At 36.3% G+C, this 20,472-nt stretch overlaps 1 protein-coding gene across 1 annotated transcript; it reads left to right on the top strand.

Annotated features, from left to right (window-relative positions):
• Positions 1-18,895: 18,895 nt before the first annotated feature.
• LOC102729606 (NADH dehydrogenase [ubiquinone] 1 alpha subcomplex subunit 1) lies at positions 18,896-19,183 on the top strand. Its single transcript, XM_006730232.3, has one exon. It carries the CDS (start codon positions 18,934-18,936, stop codon positions 19,144-19,146), a length of 213 nt encoding a protein of 70 aa, XP_006730295.2. The 5' UTR covers positions 18,896-18,933; the 3' UTR covers positions 19,147-19,183.
• Positions 19,184-20,472: the final 1,289 nt, after the last annotated feature.

Raw genomic sequence — 20,472 nt, 5'->3', positions numbered from 1 at the left:
AAGTTCCAATAAAGACTATGTGTGCATAGGTCACCCCTGCACCAGACCCAGGGATGGCACTCAGTAGTGCCTGAGAATCTATGTTGAATTAGTGATTTAATCTCAGCCACCTTTCTCCAACCATGCCTGGATAAAAATAGTCACAGTAAAATAGATAATCATTGGAAGTTGGTCACTTGGCATTGACATTGAAAACAAGGAACTACCCTCCCCGTCTTCTGTTGCTTGAGAATCTTACAAAACTCTTTTCTCTTGGTTTGTATCAAGGATGACCTTTAATAAGAAAGTTGCTAAACCAGTGGTGTGTAGTAGATATTATTGCAAGCAGATGGAGATTCATTCAGCCATTTTTAACAGGTCACATCTCAGTAGTATAACCAGTTAGCTATGTTTTATTGGTCCACATAAAATCCTATTTTTTTGGAGATGGAGCACATACAAAAGGAAAAGAGTGAGACACATTTTATCAACACCATATCCACATTTCCTAGGTGGTAATGTAGAATGAGTCAGAAATCATAAATTGTATAGTAGGAGAGTAATTAACTATTTTGATTCTTAAATACTTTTGAATCTCAAAAACTCATGGATGTTAGAATAAAATAATTTTCTCAAATGTTCTCAAAAATAAATAGACTACAACATCACAAGTAAAAAAAACCTGGTATGTAGAGTTCTAGAAAAACATCCTAATAATTTTCCTAACAATTCGATCATGTGTAACTGTTTGGCAACCAATTAAAATGGATTTTTTTTAATGATTTATTTATTTATTTGAGAGAGTGAGAATGAGAGAGAGAGAGAGAGAGTACATGATGGGGGGAGGGTTAGAGGGAGAAGCAGGCTCCTCGCCGAGCAGGGAGCCTGATGCGGGACTCGATCCAGGGACTCCAGGATCATGACCTGAGCTGAAGGCAGTCGCTTTACCAACTGAGCCATCCAGGCGCCCTAAAATGGCTATTTTTGAGATACAATTAAAAATTTCTCATACCAACTTAACAACATCCAAACAACCCAGTTTAAAAATTGGTAGAAGACTCAAATAGACATTTCTCCAAAGAAGATATACAAATGGACAACAAGCATATGAAAAAGATACTCAACATTACTAATCATTAGGGAAATGTAAATCAAACCCACAGTGAAATACCACTTCACATTCATTAAGATGAAGATGATCAAACAACAAAACCAAACAGAAAATACCAGGTGTTGGCAAGGATATGGAAAAATTGAAGCCACTGTCCGTTGTTGGTGAGAATGAAAAACTGGTGCAGCCTCTTTGGAAAACGGTATGATGTTTCCTCAAAAGTTAAATAGAAATACCATATGATCCAATAACTACATCTCTGGGTACATACCCTAAGGAATTGAACGCAGGGACTTAGACAGGTATTTGTATACCAATGTTCATAGCATCATTATTCAAAATAGCCAAAAGATGGAAGCAATACAAATGACTATCAATAGATCAATGGGTAAACAAATATGGGGTGTGTTTGTGTGTGTATGTATGTACATACACATACGCACACATACATACATACATACATACAATGGAATATTTCTTATAAGTATGTCTCTTGAGCAAACATTGCAGGCAATGCGTGCCCTTTATGCCATTTCAACTTTGGTGTCAACAGGCTTTTTACATTTCTTATTTCTGAACACCACATACCCACCATGATTTATTTCTGATTCCTGGATTCACATTCCTTTATTTTCTTCTTGCCAGGTACATATACTTCTATTCCTGAATCTCCTTGAGTTTAGTTATGAGCATTTTACTTACATTGGCCACTGGAAAGTGAATGTCGCTTTCAAGAGAAGTATTTAATTTCCAGTGTGTCATTCTCCAGTGCTATCCCCATGCTGTAGCCAATGTGACAGCACCTCAGATATAAAGGAAAAATTGCACCAGCACACAGAGAGCAAGTGCTCTGTACCTCGCTCAAAACTTACAATGACTCCACATACAAGAAATAAATTTTTATAGGTTTAAGTACTTTCCGACTTAACACAGCAAATTCAAGCACATATCACGTCACCAAAATTAAAACATTTGATCATATCACTTGTGAACAAAATTGGTAGAAAACAAATGACTCCTCTCATAGTCTACTGATGAGTACAAATAGATAGATGGACATATGGTGGAGAGTCAGTTTGTATTATAAAACTTAGAATGCAAATATGTCATCAGTGAGTGATTCCACATCTCCATGTATAATGTGGAGAATCACTCCCATGTGGCATAAGATGGACTTACAGGGGCACCTGGGTGGCTCAGTTGGTTAAGCGGCTGCCTTCAACTCGGGTCATGATCCCAGGGTCTTGGGATTCAGCCCCGCATGGGGCTCCCCGCTCAGCAGGGAGTCTGCTTCTCCCTCTGCCCCTCACCCCACTCATTGCTCTCTTTCTCTCGCTCAAATAAATAAAAAAATCTTAAAAAAAAAAAGATGGACATACAGAATGTGCAGTGTAACATTGTTTTACCATTGCCACATTGGAAATAAACTAAATGTCTATTCATAGGGCAATAATATAAAAATTACAATTTACGTATAATGTATAATCCTATGCTGCAATTCAAGAAGTGTAAAATATCCTGATGTGTGAAACTATAAGTTTTAAAACAAGGTGTTGACAAGTGTCATAATAATTTGAATTTAGTGATACAATTTATGTAAAGCAAGTTCAGATTTTAATATTTAACAAGGATACATATATCAACCCTTTGGAATGGGTCTAGGGAGATTCATACCAAGTGAACACATCAGTAAAGGGTAGAGAAGTTAGAAGTGCTAGGAAGAAGACTTTCGCTTTTCAGTAACACTGGGTTTATGATGACGGAGAGCGATTTACATACTTCTTATGTACACACAGTATCATACTGTGAGTTTCCCTTTTGGTAATGGAAGATTAAGTAATTCAGACCTACAACGCCTTCAGGAAAAACCTTAAGTGGCAAAAACAAATAAATAACTGCTCTTGAATCATCAGAGAACTAAAAGGAAGCGAAGAATCACACAGTCAAGATCCAGGAAAGAAAACTACGGAGATGAACTGGACATTTGGAATCATTTATCCCAAAGGGGCATCTGTTGATTTAACAAGGATCTTAGAAGCTAAGAAGCTAAGCAGGTTTGGAAGCCTTGTCAGACAGACAACCACATATTGAAGACACAGCCATTTGAGAGGACCCTGTGTTATCCGGGTTGAGATGCTGAGGCTATATAGTAGATAAGTATTAGCCAGAAATAGACTGCTCTTCCCAGGAGCACTGGCTTTGAAGTCCCATTTTGGGTTGAGATGATGTGGGATTATAATTACCCCTACCTGTGTCCAAGAAGCAAAAACAAACCAACCAACAAACAAAAAGCCCCAAACAAGCTCTCTGAGGAATGGTAAAAGTACCCTAGTCTTCAAGTTTTCTCTGTAAATTCATGTACAATACCTGCCATGAGGTGGAAACAGGCCAAGCACACTAGGGGGAAGAATTTATAACTGAATAATAAATAATAGAAATAATAATAAACTAAATAATAGAAATAGAGCCAAAAAATCCAGATACTGAAGTTTCCAAATTCAGAATTTCAAATAGCTAAGTTTAAAATATGAAAGAAAATTAAAGGAAAAACTTTAAGACTTTTAGAAGAGTACTGGAAAAAAAGAAATTCTAAAATAGAAAATGGGGTGCCTGGGTGGCTCAGTCAGTTAAACATCCAACTCTTGATTTCAGCTCAGGTCATGATCTCAGTGTTGTGAGATCGAGCCCCAAGTTGGGCTCCATGCTGAACATGAAGTCTGCTTAAGATTCTCTCCCTCTCCCTCTGCTCCTCAACCCCCCCCATGGATGTGTATTCTCTCTCAAAAACAAAAATAAATAAATAAATACATGCATACATTAGAAAATTAAAAGAACTAGTTAAAGATTCAGTGGAAGTGTTTAAAAGCTGCTTAGACATACAAATAAGGAAGACATTATCATATCAATGAATGAAGAGTAGAGATAATGCTCTATGTGAAATACAAGAGAAATACAAGATGCAAAATGTAAGCTAGAAAATTAAAAACAGAGTTGATACAGGGAAAATGTTTGTGGTGGAATCTCAGCAGGAAAGGAGAGAATACTGCAGAGATAATATTTGAAAATATAATAGCTGAGGATTTCCCCAAATTTACAAAAGACATCAAGCCAAGATAAAAGACACATTATGAATCACATACAAACTAAACCAAAAAACCCACATCTGGCCCCATAACATTAACAATAACAATAATAATAATAAAGCTAAAACCCAAATATCACAGAAAAAACCTTAGCAGCATTCAGAGGTAGAAGATTACCTTCAAAAGATAGCTGACGTCTCACAAAAAAGCAGACCAAAACCAAAACCAAAAAAGAAACAAAACAAAACAAAACAGAAGCAGAAGACAACAATGGTATGCCACCATAAATTTGAATGGAAATACTTGCAAACCCAGTATTCTATATCAAGTACAAATGTATTATTAAAATGAAGTTGAAAAAATTTAATTAAAAAATAAAAATGAAGCTGAAAGGAATAAAAATAATGATGTTATGACCAGAAATTCTGTGTTAAGAGGGTACTTATGGGTTTTCTTTTTTTTAAAAGATTTATTTATTATTTGAGAGAGAGAGAGAGGAAGCAGGGGGAGGGGCAAGAGGAGAGGGAGAAAGAATCTCAAGCAGACTCCCCCCAGAGCACAGAGCCTGATATGGGGCTCGATCCCAGGACCCTGAGATCATGACCTAAACTGAAGCCAAGAGTCGGACACTTAACCAACTGAGCCACCCAGGTGCCCCTTAAGGGTTTTCTTTAGCAGAAGAAAAAGAATCCATTTTAAAAACAATCAAGACCTCTATTTGATCTCATATGCAAGAAAACAATCCAGGATGATTTTAAGTCTTAACTTACAAAATAAAATTTAAAACAACAGTGCTTCTAAGAGGTAGTAAAAAATAAAATCTATGTCACTCAGGGTAAGAAAGATATCTTAACAGAAAAGTATTAATTATTAATGAAAATTGATTAAAATAAACTACATTAAAATTAATATCTTTCATCTAAGTAAAGATACCAGAATGATAAGCTATCTTCATAATGAGAGACTGTATCTGTACTCAATAATGGTAAGGCTATTTCCAGAATAAATCATTCTTATAAATCAGATTAAAAAAAAAAAGCAATGCAAAAAAAACATGTCATGACACAGGCAGGCACTTTACAAAAAGGAGATGGGCAGTAGGCAGCTTGTAAGATGGCTTCCATGATTCCTACCTCCTGGTGTTCACACCCAGTGTGATCCCCTCCTCTTGAGAGACAGCTAGACCAAAATGTTTGTTCTGACCAATAGAACACAGCAAAAGTGATGAGAAATCATTTCCAAGGTCAGGTTATAAAAGAGACTGTAACTTCCATCACAGGTCCAGTTCTTGAGAGACCCAACAGACATACGGGCTAAGCTGCATCCAGATTTCGGGCGCAAAGAAACTATGAGATAATAAATGCTTGTTTTTTTAAGCCACTAAAGTTTGGGTCCTTTCTTATGTACCAATAATCATTTAATACATATCCAAGTATCCAATAAATATTTGAAAAGCAGCTAAGCATCATTATTTATTATGAATAACCAAAATAAGGTACCACTACACACCCATCAGAATAGCTAAAATTAGCAATAAACCTTCTGATACTACCACATACTGATAGAGATTTGGAACAATAGACATGATCATGCATGGCTGACTGGAGTGTAAATTTATATGATCGCTTTGGAAATCAGGTCCAATATATGCATTCTCTGTCACCCAGTAATTCCACTCTAGTTATATACCACAAAGGAAAGAAATGCGCATGTGCAGAAAGAGATGTACATTATTGCTATGTCAATGTTGTCTTTATTCATAATATCAAAAATTCAGAAACACTAAATAGAGATCAAGGTTAAAAGGAAAAAATACATTATGGTTATATAAGTACAATAAAATAAAATAAGCCACCAATAAAACATAAAATATACAGTTAAATGCAATGGCATAGATTAAACTGGTGGAAATAATTCACGACAAAAGAAACAATTGGTACCAAAGCTGTTTGACAGGATAAAGTTTTAAAAGCAGGCTAATTTGAACCATATTATTTAAAATCACCTTAGTGGTTCCTTTCAAGCTGAGACAGTTAATGAGTATCAGATGCATAAGGGGTGTTACAAGGTTCTTGACGTGAGGATCTCCCATTTTCTGTGGGAGTTACACAATGTCCACCTCCTATCAGCACATTAATATGTACGTTTTTTGCTTTGTGGAGCTTTATGCATATATCTTATGCTTCCAATAGATATATAATAAATAACACTTTAAAAGAGGGATTTTTTTTTTCTCCTGCCTTTCTATTTCAAAGAGAGAAATTCGTTTCACTACAAATTGTATTTCTAATGGGAGCAACATCAGTCTTTTATAAGAAGACGTTTCTCCCTGATTTTGAGAAGAAATTGACTGCGTACATTTACTTCACTGTTGTCAGTTTTCTTATTTTTGTCTGCTATCATAGATATGTTAGTAGAAATTTGGGAGAATCTTATCAAATGTCTCTAACTTGTTAAGGAAACATTTTATTATATTCTCCCGATACCTTAATATCTATTTTCTAGATAAAAACTGGCAGAACACTTTGTGTAAAGACACGAAATACAGGGGCGCCTGGGTGGCTCAGTCAGAGCTGAAGCATCTGCCTTCAGCTCATGTCATGATCCTGGGGTCCTGGGATTGAGCCCCGCATCGGGGTCCCTGCTCAGTGGGGAGCCTGCTTCTCCCTTTCACTCTGCCCCTCCCCTGCTCATTCTCTTTCTCTCTCTCAAATAAGTAAATAAAATCTTAAAAAAAAAGATGTGAAATACATTTTAACGCTTGTAATAAAGTTCACTTCCCTTCACAAAAGTGCAGCTTTGAGAAATTTATCATGAGAAAATACATAAATAAATTAACAGCAAAGGTCATTTGGAAACAACCCAACTTTAACAAAATAGTAAGTAGTTAAATTGGCTATTTATTTTCAAAAATTAAGATGCTAATAGAAGACTAAGTGAAAGTGTGGAAGATATTAAGCAAAATGAATGAGTCCAAATTTTAATGTACGGAACTCTTGAATTTAGTAAAACATGAAAGGGAAAATTGTTGACAGAATCTAAAAAAGTGGTGTTGAAAAGATGAATGAATATGTTATTGTGGTATGATATTTCTTTTTTCTTTTTGAAATTTCCAAATTAAAATTTTAATATTATATTTACAGTGCACATGTAAATGTCCATGCTGTTTACTTATTTATTTATTTTTAAAGATTTTATTTATTTATTTGACAGAGAGATAGAGAGCTCAAGTAGGCAGAGTGTCAGGCAGAGGGAGAGGGAGAAGCAGGCTTCCCGCTGAGCAGGGAGCCGGATGCGGGGCTCGATCCCAGGCCCCTTGGATCATGATCTCAGCCGAAGGCAAACGCTTAACCGACTGAGCCACCCAGGCGCACCTCCACCATGCTTTTTAAATGAGGGAGATGACAGTCGGAGCTCTACTGCACATGCCCTTTTCCTGGTGGGAATGTTGAGCATTGAAAAGGAGAGGTGTGGATTGTTTGGACCCAGAGTCTGAGGGATCAACCAAATTTCACTTTTATTATTACTAAAAAATGATTTACTTTGTTCTCTGCTTTGCCTCTGACATCTATATGGCTCTGGCCAAATATAAGAGCCATCTGGTGTCAGAAGAACACACACATACACACACAGGAATACAGAGCAATGCATACCCTCAATTTGTTTCCAGCAGGTTTGTTTTCAAAAGAAGGGTAAAGAGATCCATGATTTTGTTTCAGCTTTGCCACATTCTAGCCGTGTGATCTTGAGTATGCATGTCCCGCTTCTTCCTTTATTCCCCAAAAAATGAACAGATTAGAACAGTTCATTTCTAAGGTGGCTTCACATTTAAAATTTGTCGGGACCTGTGTAAAATTTCACTGGGCATATAAACTTTAGTTATATTAATGTATTACTTGTATAATTCTCTGATTCTGTAAGCTTTGTTTTTCTAGTTAATAGCAAGTGGAAGCTTATTTAAAATTATTAAGAAACTTCCTAGAGATAATAGTTATAATGGTAATTAGCACTAAAATTTGAATTAACTTGATCATTACACAAAAAATTAGCTGATTTGCTAACATGGTGATGATTTACTTCTTTTTGAGGTGGCACTAACTCAACCATGCTTAATATTACCTTCATGAATTACCTAAATTCACCTCAATTTAAGATATTTTAGTTTAATTCTGTCATGGTGTAGGATTTGTTTTTTAATTTTATGGTTAACCTAATGAAGCATGTTTTGATATTTAAGCTGTAATTAATTGAAAGAAACATTATTACACTTCATGTGCATAAGGTTTCTCTAGAAAATACTACTGTTCTACCCTGCTGCTTTCAACTGCCTTTCTATTTTGTTCTCTGCTGCTTAGTTTATAGACAACAATTCATGTGTGCATTTATCTTTTTTTTTTTTCACTTCTGCAAAGGACATACAACATGACAACATGTTCATGAAGTCATTTCTTTCCAGAAATATGCTGTAGTTATGGGACACAGACTGAAGTTATTTGATTAGCTTTATAATTAAAATGTAGCACATTAGGCTCTAGAAGCATAACTTGTTATTATAAATATTATAAATATTATTATAAATATTGTTATTTTAGAAGTTGTGATCTCTGAATGCTTGGTCCCTTGTAGGTTCTCTTACTTGTATTAAAAATAACTGCCTTAACATGTAAATAAATTTCCCCATTACCTAATTTTTTATATAGTTTTTTTGCTAAGGGCTTCTGAATTTGTTGTCTAATTTGGAGTAATCCGGAAAACCCGAGGAAAATAACACAATTCAGAGATAAAGACGTTGTCTGAGGCTATGGGACCTGTAGGGGGCTGAGTAACCCTTATAGTCAGGGCTTTGTGTCAAAGACAAATGCTGTCTCTACAAAGAGACAGGTCATCATAGGAAATCACAGGGGTTGGAAAGCGTTCATTAATTCATTCTTTCTGGAAGTGTCCTTTCATGTATTTATTCACCTAGGAGCCTTATGCTTTTTACCTGAAAGTCCTTCTGTTTACTTATCATTCATTCATGCACGAATACAACCTCACTTAGGGCTCTAAGCCCTCGCTGAGAGGCTGGTATGACACAGATGATGAAGATCCCATATTATTTCTGTGTGAGCTCATGATGCAGAGAGGAAGCAAGACAGGAGATCCACTCGCCCTCATGGCAGTTTTTGCTGTCAGCACAGTGGGATTTGGAGGGTAATGTGAGGCATCCTCTTGCTCTGATGGGTCTGTAGGAGTCTGGTGGTTTAGAGGAAAATATTCGGAACTTTTTTCTTAAAAGAGTAACTATTAAATAAAATAGGAATTGCTTTAAAAGAATTGCAATTGAAGAGGCGCCTGGGTGGCTCAGTTGGTTAAACTTCTGCCTTCTGCTCAGGTCATGATCCCAGGGTCATGGGAGCGAGCCCTGCATTGGGCTCCCTGCTCAGCGGGAAGCCTGCTGTTAGGTTTCCAAAGCTTGAGATACTTTGACTGGTTTCTGTTAACTGTAACCTGATTGTTGCGGTATTATCCTCATTTGCCTTTTACTAATGAGGAAATTCTAGCACAAGGGGTAAATGGTTTGCCCAGGGTCATAAAACTGGCAACTGGTGGAGTGAGGACTAAGACCCAGGGAATGTAGCTTCAGAGTTAGTTTTCCTAAGTCTAAAGCATACCACAATTTTATAGTATATTTATTACCATACTACAGAGCCTCTTAATACATGGATAATGTAAGAAATGGTATGAATAGTATACATAAAATTATACATACAAATTTCTTCTCATCTGCAGCAATAAAAATGAAGTTTTTAAGAAATAGCACAGAGGATCATAGGGAAGGGAGGGAAAATTGAAGGGGAAGTCATCAGAGAGGGAGAAAAAGCATCAAAGACTCCTAACTATAGGAAACAAACTAAGGGTTGCTGGAGGGCTGGTGGGTGGGGGGATGGGGTTACTGGGTGATGGGCATTAAGGAGGGCACATGATGTGATGAGCACTGGGTATAATATGCAACTGATAAATTATTGAACACTACATCTGAAACTAATGATGTACTATATGTTCGCTAATTGAATTTAAATTAAAAAAATTTAAAAAAAAAGAGAAGGGCAGACAACAGAGTAGCGAAAATGCAAAATACTAAATTTACAATGAAAACCTGGAAGACACCACCCTAACCACACGGGAAGGTTCATATGACCAAGAATAAGTTACATTACTTCCTCTGTGTGTTATTCTTACCAAAAATTCATAACTCAGTTCTAGCCATGAGACAACATCAGGTAAACCCAAACTGAGGTACATTCTAGAGACTCTCTGACCCTTACTTTTCCAAGTGCCAAGGTCATGAAAGTCACAGAAAGACTAAGAGAGTATCACAAATGGATGGGGGTGGGGGCTGAGGACATACAACTAGAGACATAAAGCTCTTTGACTGGATCCCAAACAGAAATGTAAAACATCAGTGAAAAACCCAGTGAAATCCAAGTGCTGTGAATAGTTTTGTTGAAGATATTTTAAGAGAGCAAAGTGTGTATGTTTGATAAATACCACACAGTTTTTTAATATGTTAGGAGAAGGTGGGCAAAGAGTATATAAGAACGCTCTATACTATATTTGCCTATCTTCCCTAATAAAATTATTTCAAAATTAAAAGTTCAAAAGCAAAAATAAATCAAGCGGATTAAAGGTAATGTCATAGATAAGCATATAATAGTTCCAGTAGGCGTCATGTGAAGGAATTGTAACTGGAGGTTCTGATTAAGTTTTTCTTCCTCTCATAGTCTATATCTACAAATGGAAACCCATCCACACACCCCAAGAAAACACAGAAGAATGTGCTGTAAAAGGAGCATATTTAAGTTGCATACATGGAATTAAATATTGGGTAATTTATTTTACATGCTAATTAACTAGTAAAAATGGTATAAATTGATATACAATATTAAATACCTTATAGTTTGATGAGAAAGCAGAAATGTGCTTATATTTTCTAGATTATTAAAATACAAATGAAGTAGTATTTCTTAACATTCCTCATTTGTAAATGCCAACATTTTATGAATGCATTTATGTGTTATATAGTGAAATAACCTATTCATCATTTTAAATGCCTATTTGTGTTACTCAGTTATAGATTGGTCTTACTAGGTACTCAGAAAAAATATTTGTAATGTCTTATATTTAAATTAATCATTGTCTTGTCTAATCTATTTTTGCAGTTGAAAAATTGAATTAAATAGTTTTCTTACATAGATTGTTTTTTGGAGTAAAGCTCAGAACAAACTCTCCATTTCTATTATGATAATATAGGAAAAATTTCACATAAATGTTTTTTTAATTAATTAAAAAAAAAACACTGTCAAAATGAAATACATCTTTTGAGGCTTATGGAGATGAATTAATTTAGCCTCCAGAAAGAGCCATTTAAAATGCTACTTTTCTCTTAAATTAAAAATGATAACTTAAAATTCTAATATTATATAAATTAAGCACAAACTACTGGAAGCCACTTTTACTCATTTTTAGTATCACATTAAGAGCATTTTCTTTAGATGATGGTTATAATGATGCTAGTAATATAATTATTCTTCAAAGTGTGTATATGGATTGTGGGCACTTTTATGCTTGTAGAATATCTCTCATATTAGGGAAAACAATTCTCAAAACATAAAAAGCCTTCAACTATATATACCAGCATACCTCATTTCATTTTTTGGCATTTCACAGATATTGCATTTTTTACAAATTGAAGGTTTATGGCAACCCTGCTTCAAGAAAATTTATCAGCACCATTTTCCCAACAGCATTTGCTCAATTCATGTCTCTGTGTCACATTTTGGTAATTGTAACAATATGTAAAGATTTTATTTATTTATTTGAAGTAGAGAGACACAGCGAGAGAGGGAACACAAGCAGGGGGAGTGGCAGAGGGAGAAGCAGGCTTCCCACCGAGCAGGGAGCCCAATGCGGGGCCCGATCCCAAGACCCTGGAATCATGACCTGAGCAGAAGGCAGACGCTTAACGACCGAGCCATCCAGGCACCCCTGTAATTCTAACAATATTTCAAATGTTTTCATTATTATTGTATTTGTTATGATGATCTGTGACCAGTGATTTTTGATGTTACTATTATAACTGTTTCGGGGTGCCACAGACCATGCTTATATAAGATGGCAAACTTAATCGATCAATGTTATGTGTGTTCTGACTGCTCCACAGACTGGCCATTCGCTGTCTCTCTCCCTCCCCTTGGCTGTCCCTATTTCTGGAGACACAATAGCATTGACATCAGGCCAATTCATAACCCTTCAGTAGCTTCTTATGTGTTTAAGTGAAAGAAGAGCCACAGGTCTCTCACTTTTTTTTTTTTTTTTTCACTTTTAATCAAGAGCTAGACGTGACTAAGCTGAGGAAGGCATGCCAAAAGCCAAGACAGGCTGAAAGCTGGCCCTCTTGCCTGAAACACTAAGCCACACTGCGAATGCAAAGGAACAACTGAAGGAAAGTAGAAGTGCTATTCCAGTGAACACATGAATGAGCCTTACTGCAGATATGGTGGAAGTTTTAGTGGTCTCCTTAGAAGAGCAAACCAGCCACATCATTCTCTTAAGCCAAAGCCTAATCCAGAGCATGGCCCTAACTCCCTTCAGTTCTATGAAGGCTGCGAGGTGAGAAAGCTGCAGAAGAAAAGTCTGAAGTTAGCAGAGGTTGGGTCATAACGTTTAAGGAAATAAGCTGAGTCCATAACATAGAAATGCTAGGTGAAGCAGCAGATACTGATGTAGAAGCTGCAGCAAGTCATCCTGATGATCTAGCTAAATAATTAATAAAGGTCAGATTTTCAATGTTATTGAAACACCCTTCTATTGAAAGAACATGCCAGGACTTTCATAGCTAGAGAGAAGAAGTCAATGCTGGCCTTCAAAACCTCAGAGGACAGGCTGACCCTCCCATTAAGGACTAATACAGCTGGTAACTTACAGTAGAAGCCAATGGTCATTTACCATTCTGAAAATCCGAGGGCCCTTAAAGTTTGTGCTAAATTTACTCTGTGTTCTATAAATGGGGCAACAAAGGCTGGATGATAGCACATCCATATTTTAGGCCCACTGTTGAGACTTACTACTTGCGGGGGTGGGGGGTTGAAGATTCCTTTCAAAATATTACTGCTTGTGGACAATGCACCTGGACACCCAAGATCTCTGAGGAAGATACACAAGAATAATGTTGTTTTTGTGCCTACTGACACAACAGCCATTCTGCATATCATAGATTAAGGAGTAATTTTGATTTTCAAGTCTTCTTATCTAAGAAATACATTTCATAAGGCTCTAGCTACCCTAGATTAGTGATTTCTCTGATGCATCTGGGCAAAGCCACTGAAAGCCTTCTGGAAAGGATTCACCATTCTGGATGCCATGAAGAACATTTGTGATTCATGGGAAGAGGTCAATATACTGGCTTGCACAAGAATTTGGAAGAAGTTGATTCCAACCCTCATGGATGACTTTGAGGAAGTCTTGAACCAGACTTCCATGGAGGATGTAACTGTGGTGGAAATTAGCAAGAGAACTAGAACTAGAAGTGGAGCCTGAAGATGGGACTGACTTGCGGCCATCTCATGATACAACTTGAACAGATGAGGAGTTGTTTCTTATGGGTGAGTAAAGAAAGTATTTCTTGAGATGGAGTCCACTCCTGCTGAAGATGCTGTGAAGATTGTCAAAATGACAACAAGAAGTTTAGAATGTTACCTCAACTTTCTTGACAAAGCAACTGCAGGATTTGAGAGGATTGGCTCCAATTTTGAACATAGTTCTACTGTGGTTACCATGTTATTAAACACCATCACATTCTAGAAGGAAGTCATTCATGACAGGAAGAGTCAATTAATGCAGGAAATGTCACTGTCATCTTATTTTAAGAATTGTCATGGCTGGAGCACCTGGGTGGTTCAGTCAGTTAAGCATCTGCCTTCGGCTCAGGTCATGATCTCAAGATCCTGGGATCAAGCCCTGCATCGGGCTCCCTGCTCAGAGGGGCATCTGCTTCTCCCTCTCACTCTGTGATGTCTCTAATTCTCACTCTCTCTCAAATAAATAAATAAATAAATAAATAAATAAATAAGAATTGTCATGGTCACCACTCTGATCAGTCAGCAGCCATCAACATCAAGGAAGACCCTCCACCAGCAAAAAAAATTGGAACTTGCTTAAAGCTCAGATGATGTTTAGATGAAGCCAATGCTCATTTACCATTCCTAAAATTTGAGGGCCCTTAAAGAATAATGACCTTAGGAAGTATTTTTTTTCATTAAAATTAAGGCTTCTGTCCCTGTGATCTCAGAATTCCATACTTGGAAGGACTCTTTGTTGGGGCCCTTGGCAGTAATTGTTCTTTGCACGTCCAGGTAGCATCTGTTGGGCAGGAGGCATGGCAGGAGTGGGAGTTCCTGCATGTTCTCTGCTCCTTCTCTTTCTTGTGTTTGATTTCATAAAAGGCTTTGGGGGCCAGAGGTCTGAAGTCAGAGCGTCAACAGACCACAGTTCCCCTGGAAACCTGGAGGAGAAAGTTCCTTGCCTCTTCTAGCTTGTGAGGTGCCCAGAAGCTTTTGGCCTCTTTTGGTTTATGTCTACACCACTGAAGTCTCAGCCTCCACCCTCACATGGCCTCTTCTTTTCCCTGTGAGTCTACCATGCGTGTCTCTTGTGATGATACTAGGCATGGGATCTAGGGCTCTCCCAGATAACCTACCGCAACACCTTTCTAAATTCAAAACTGAGGATGCCTGGGTGGCTCAGTCATTAAGTGTCTGCCTTCCGCTCAGGTCATGATCCTGGGGTCTTGGGATCGAGCCCTGCATCGGGCTCCATGCTCAGCGGGAAGCCTGCTTCTCCCTCTCCCACTCCCCCTGCTTGTGTTCCCTCTCTTGCTGTGTCTCTCTCTGGCAAATAAACAAATAAAATCTTTAAAAAAAACGAAAAGAAATGACAGTCATGATGCAAACTGATTAAGTCATTTTAATTGGGTCAAATGACCCAGTTAATGGGAAATTTCACCTGGAATTTTTCCAGATAAGAAATTTTTCAAGTACTTGAAAAATTATAGTTTAATTATAGTTTAACTCATGTTTGGAGCTCTTATTTCCTCTTTCTCCTCTGTTTCTTTGTCTCATTACTTTTTTTCTTTCTTTCCATCTAGCTGTGATGGGAAGATTATTCCTAATTTAAATAAGGAACAAGAAGTGAACACAAAGGGAATCATGGAATGATTCTCCCTGTTGTCTGAGGGGAGAGGCACCACACTGGCCTCTTGGACTGAGATGCAGATCCTTTGCTTCCCATTGAGCTTTCTTAGACCCATCTGTGCATCTGTCTATGGGCATTCTGTTTCCAGCCTTACTAAGTATAAATAGTTTACAAGATTTTTTTTTTAATTTTATTCCACAAAACAACTATTATGCAATAAAATGCAGATCTCAACCTGTTTTTATGACTAGAGTGCTAGATCTAGTGTCTATGTTCTGTGTTATTCATTGTAAAAATTAAAGATTTTTATATTGAATTAAAATAGAACCAAACCCAGCTATGCACTGTTTATAAGAAATATGCCTTAAACAAAATAGAATAGGAACATTATAAAGTATTAGATAGGCAATACAAGATAGGCAATACAAAAATGATATTTGTTTCAGATAACACAGAATTCAATATATTAAATGGGACAACTGTTATATTTATTCATAATATATACAATCAAAAAGATGAAAATGGCAAGCATGAATATTTTTGTGATAAATAACATCAAAATACACAAACTGAAGTCTGCAAGAAGTAGATGAAAGCGTATCTCAAATTAGTATCCCCATGCAAAGTATCATTATTTCATATAATAATTACTTCAGTTATTGGTGATAAAGTATAAATTAAAGGAGAAACTAAAGGATAGAAAGGATTGTAGCATAGGATGAAAGAGGTCTCTCTCCAGCAAAAAAAAAAAAAAAAAAAAATATATATATATATATATGAATATCTAAAAATCTAAAATATATGGGTGTGCACATACCTACACACTCCATAAACATTCATGTACACTCACATCCCTATTTTTTTTTTCCCCATTTGGAGGATATTTGCTAACCAGTTCATTATTTGAGTAAATAATTTATCTTGATTTTCATTTATCATTTATTTTGATTTTCCTTTTCAAAATTTTATATTAGACTAACCAAAGTACTTGATGAGGAGATATGGGTAACCAAGAATTGATGAAGAAATGTATACTCTTTAGAGTGTTCCAGTTTATAAATGAAGAATGAATGAAAGAAATAGAATATCCCCATTTGCAGGGCATCTCTACATCTATTTCTTGCAGACTTCAGTTTGTGTATTTTGATGTTATTTATCACAATGTAGTATCAAATGTTTGATACTTTTCTTAAAAAAAAAAGTTTTACAAAGTCTACCTAGAACCTACTGAGACTTTTGAAATAACTTGAGTGAAGAATCTGACTAAATTTTTATATTATTTAACTGATTTGTTACAGTTCAATAGCTCACAATTAGACCATATTTTTGGTGAGTCATGCTTATCAAGCATTTCCAAATTATTCACATTAGTCTTCAAAAAAGCATCACTTTATTTTCCCATTATCATTTTTTTTTTTTTTAAAGATTTTATCTATTTGACAGAAAGAGACACAGCGAGAAAGGGAACACAAGCAGGGGGAGTGGGAGAGGGAGAAGCAGGCTTCCCGCTGAGCAGGGAGCCCGATGCGGGGCTCGATCCCGGGACTCCAGGATCATGACCTGAGCCGAAGGCAGTCGCTTAACCAACTGAGCCACCCAGGCGCCCCTCCCATTATCATTTAACAACTTAATTAAATTACATAATTGTAAAAAGTACAAGTGGCACAATAGTTTTAGGAATAAATACAGCTGGTTTTTAGGAAGCAAACAGATCAGTTGTTTAAAAAGTACATGGTAAACTTACGAACTATCTTACAAGTCATTCACTTGCTGGGCAGCAGTCAGTATAATTTCCAGAAGAAATACTAATCTGGTAAATCGATTAAGCATCAATTGCTACTATTTCTTCTTCCCGATATAGCCACAAAACCAGCTGCAATCTGCAAACAAGAACTTGTATGAAAATATAGGGGCTTTGGTGCTTCAAGAGTCCAGGTAAGTGTCATGTTCAATTCTCCCCTTCTTTTCATCAATAACAAAAGCAATAAATGGCCAACTCTAATATTTGGATTGCACATCCATTGGGTTCATATTTGATTCCCGTTTTCTCTCTGGGCTATAACTGATAGATTCTCAGCTAATCAATTATGAGCCAATTCATTACTTTTTTTTTTGGCCCAGCAATTCATATGGAATAAATTAGAAGTAAGGTTTATTTTTAAAAAAAGAAAAAAAAAAAAAAAAAAACAAGAAACAGACCAACAACAACTACAAAAAAACAGTTAAAGGGCGGGAGGTTTCCAAGGTAATAAAGTTGTATAACACCAAGAAGTAGTTTTACATACTGGAAGTATAACTTGAGACTTATCCACCCTGATCAGCCCCCTCTCCAAAACCAGACTTTACAAGGGAAAGCATTTACCCCACTGTTCATAATGGTTGCTTTCTGATGTCGCCCACTGAGCAAATAGCCAAGTGACAAGACGAACCTGTTAGTATGTGATGAGTCCAGCATTTTTAGACTGGTGCCAAGAGAGAAGTGTTTGAAGTCTGGCAAAAGATGAAGTAGATGATCCCATATCTTCCCCCGGCTGCAGTGAGCGTTACAGGTGTATTTTACTTTCTCCTGGTACCAATGTCAGGAGGTACCTGCTTCTAGAGTCCATGACATCAAAGAGACTCTCTATCGAAAACCTTGGGCTCTTCACTTTTGGATTTCCTACAAAAACTAACTGTACTGTTGTAAGTCATCATGAGTAGATTATTTTGCTATGTGCAGTTACTTGTATTTCTATCAGTTTCTATGCAACTTGAACCTCTGTAAGAAAAATAATGTAAAATTATGGAACAGTAATACGTTGTAAAAATAAGCAGCTATTAAAAATAATAAGCTGAATATGAAACTAGTTGATGTTACATATTTATGGGAAAAAAAGTGTTGTAGAACATGAATTTCATAAATTTAGTTTTTGTAATTATAATATTTGATTATTATACCATGCTATACCATATCTTATGAAATTATATATATTTGAAATAAAAATGTCATGTTGTACAAGCAAAGTTAATTAACTCCGGATAGATGTATTTGTGAAATGAGGATATATTCATCATTTTTACTCTATTAACATGTGAACTGTTGATTATTTTAATTGAAGATGCATTATTAATGTAATATTTAAAAATAAAAAGGAAAGGAAGAGCTTAAAATTATTCCACTTCATTAATTATGAAATACATGCGAGTTCAAATAAAAATTTAACATCTTCATGCCTATTACTAGGAAAAAATATTAAAGGCCTATTACTACCATGCATTTTGTTGAAAAATCAAATATTCAACCGTAACTTTTTCCTTACAAGAAGCAATTTGCCAATAAATATTTTAAATGCATTTGTCCAAGCAAATTTCTTCTTTTCTCAAGAAAATAATGAGAAAATTAAAATATCAGTCTTTACAACCGTGCTCATTGTAAAATGTAAGTACAAAATGGATAAAATTAAAAACAGATCATCAAGGGAAGGGGGCCGAGGGGTCACCTTCACCGGGCCGGGAAGGCAGGGGTTTGGCTCTGGCAACCGCGCTGCGATGTGGTTCGAGATCCTGCCCGGGATCGGCGTCATGGCCGTGTGCTTGGTCCTCCCGGGCATGGCCACAGCGCACATCCACAGGTTCAGTAACGGGGGCAAGGAAAAAAGGGTTGCCTGTTACCCGTATCAGTGGAGTTTGATGCGAAGAGATAGGAGGGTCTCTGGAGTTAATCGTTACTATGTGTCAAAGGGTTTGGAGAATATTGATTAAGGAAGCATTTTCCTGATTGATGAAAAGTAACTCAGTCATACTCATCTACCCCTTCTAGAAGGTTATGCAGTGTATTAATGTAGTGCATAATAAAAACAACAAAAAAAGTAAAAACAAAACAAAGCAAAAAACAAATCATCAATGCCTTTGTGAGGAAGCAGTTATATAAATTAAGTCTTATAAAGCTGATGACAGTTTTTCATATGAAAACAATGGCTTATGTGGCCAAATAAAGCTAACATTTAACGAGTCCTTACTAGGTATCATTTACTTCTCAAGACTGCTTAATGTTTTCTGTTTTTTCTTTTTTCTTTTTCCTATTTTACAGAGGAAATGTCTCGCATTTAGAGAGGTCGACTCCCTGCCCGAAGACAAAGAGGTGATCAGAAGCAAGTCGGTTTTTCAATTCCATCTACTGAATCCAGAATATAATTGTTTATTTATTTACTTATCTATTTATTTAGTTAGTTATTTTAGAGAGGGAGAGAGGGCGAGGGCAAGAGGGAGAGAGATAGAACCTTAAGCAGACTCTACACCCAGCGTGAAGCCCAACACAGGGCTCGATCTCACAACCCTGAGATGGTGACCTGAGCCCAAATCAAGAATTGGATGCTTAACTGCCTGAGCCACCCAGATGCCCCTAGGATATTTTTAAAAATATATTTATAGTAAGCTAAAGAAATAATTTACAGAACTATTTACTGGAAGAACTATTTAATTTTTGCACTTTCAGTGTTTTCTATTTTAATACTTATGTAATTAGAATTGTTTCAAACTAGTGTTATATATATAAAAAAGAATAAAAGGATATGACAGTTTTTAGGTAATTACAAATTAAAACTTTTAGTCTGTCCATTCCTAGCATGCCCTCGCATGGAATGCTGAAACTTGAAATTAATCTTTGTTCATTTATTAAGTAAATAATGTATTCAGTATATTTAAGATGCATAACCTGATGCTTTAATGTACATATACATGGTGAAATGATTAATATAGTCAGGCTAATTAACATATCCTCCTCACATAGTTACCATTTGTGTGTATGTGTGTGTGTGTGTGGTGAGAACACCTGAAATCTACTCTCTTAGCAAATTACTAGTATTCAATACAATATTATTGACTATAGTCCTAATGCTGTACATTAGATCTCTAGACATTCATCCTATGTAAATGCAACTTTCTTCCTTGGGACCAATATCTCCCCATCCCAACCCACCCACCTCCAGCCCCTGGTAACCACCATGGTATATCTGTGTCTGTGTATCCAGCTTTTTTAGATTCCAAATATATGGGAGATATGCAGTATTTTTCTTTCTGTGTCTGGCT

Source organism: Leptonychotes weddellii, chromosome 12, assembly GCF_054177405.1.
Source record: "Leptonychotes weddellii isolate Sample4059 chromosome 12, ASM5417740v2, whole genome shotgun sequence".
NCBI classification, from domain to species: Eukaryota; Metazoa; Chordata; class Mammalia; order Carnivora; family Phocidae; genus Leptonychotes; species Leptonychotes weddellii.
Note: the sequence above shows the minus strand (reverse complement) of the source record. Positions and strands in the feature narration are given on the sequence as shown.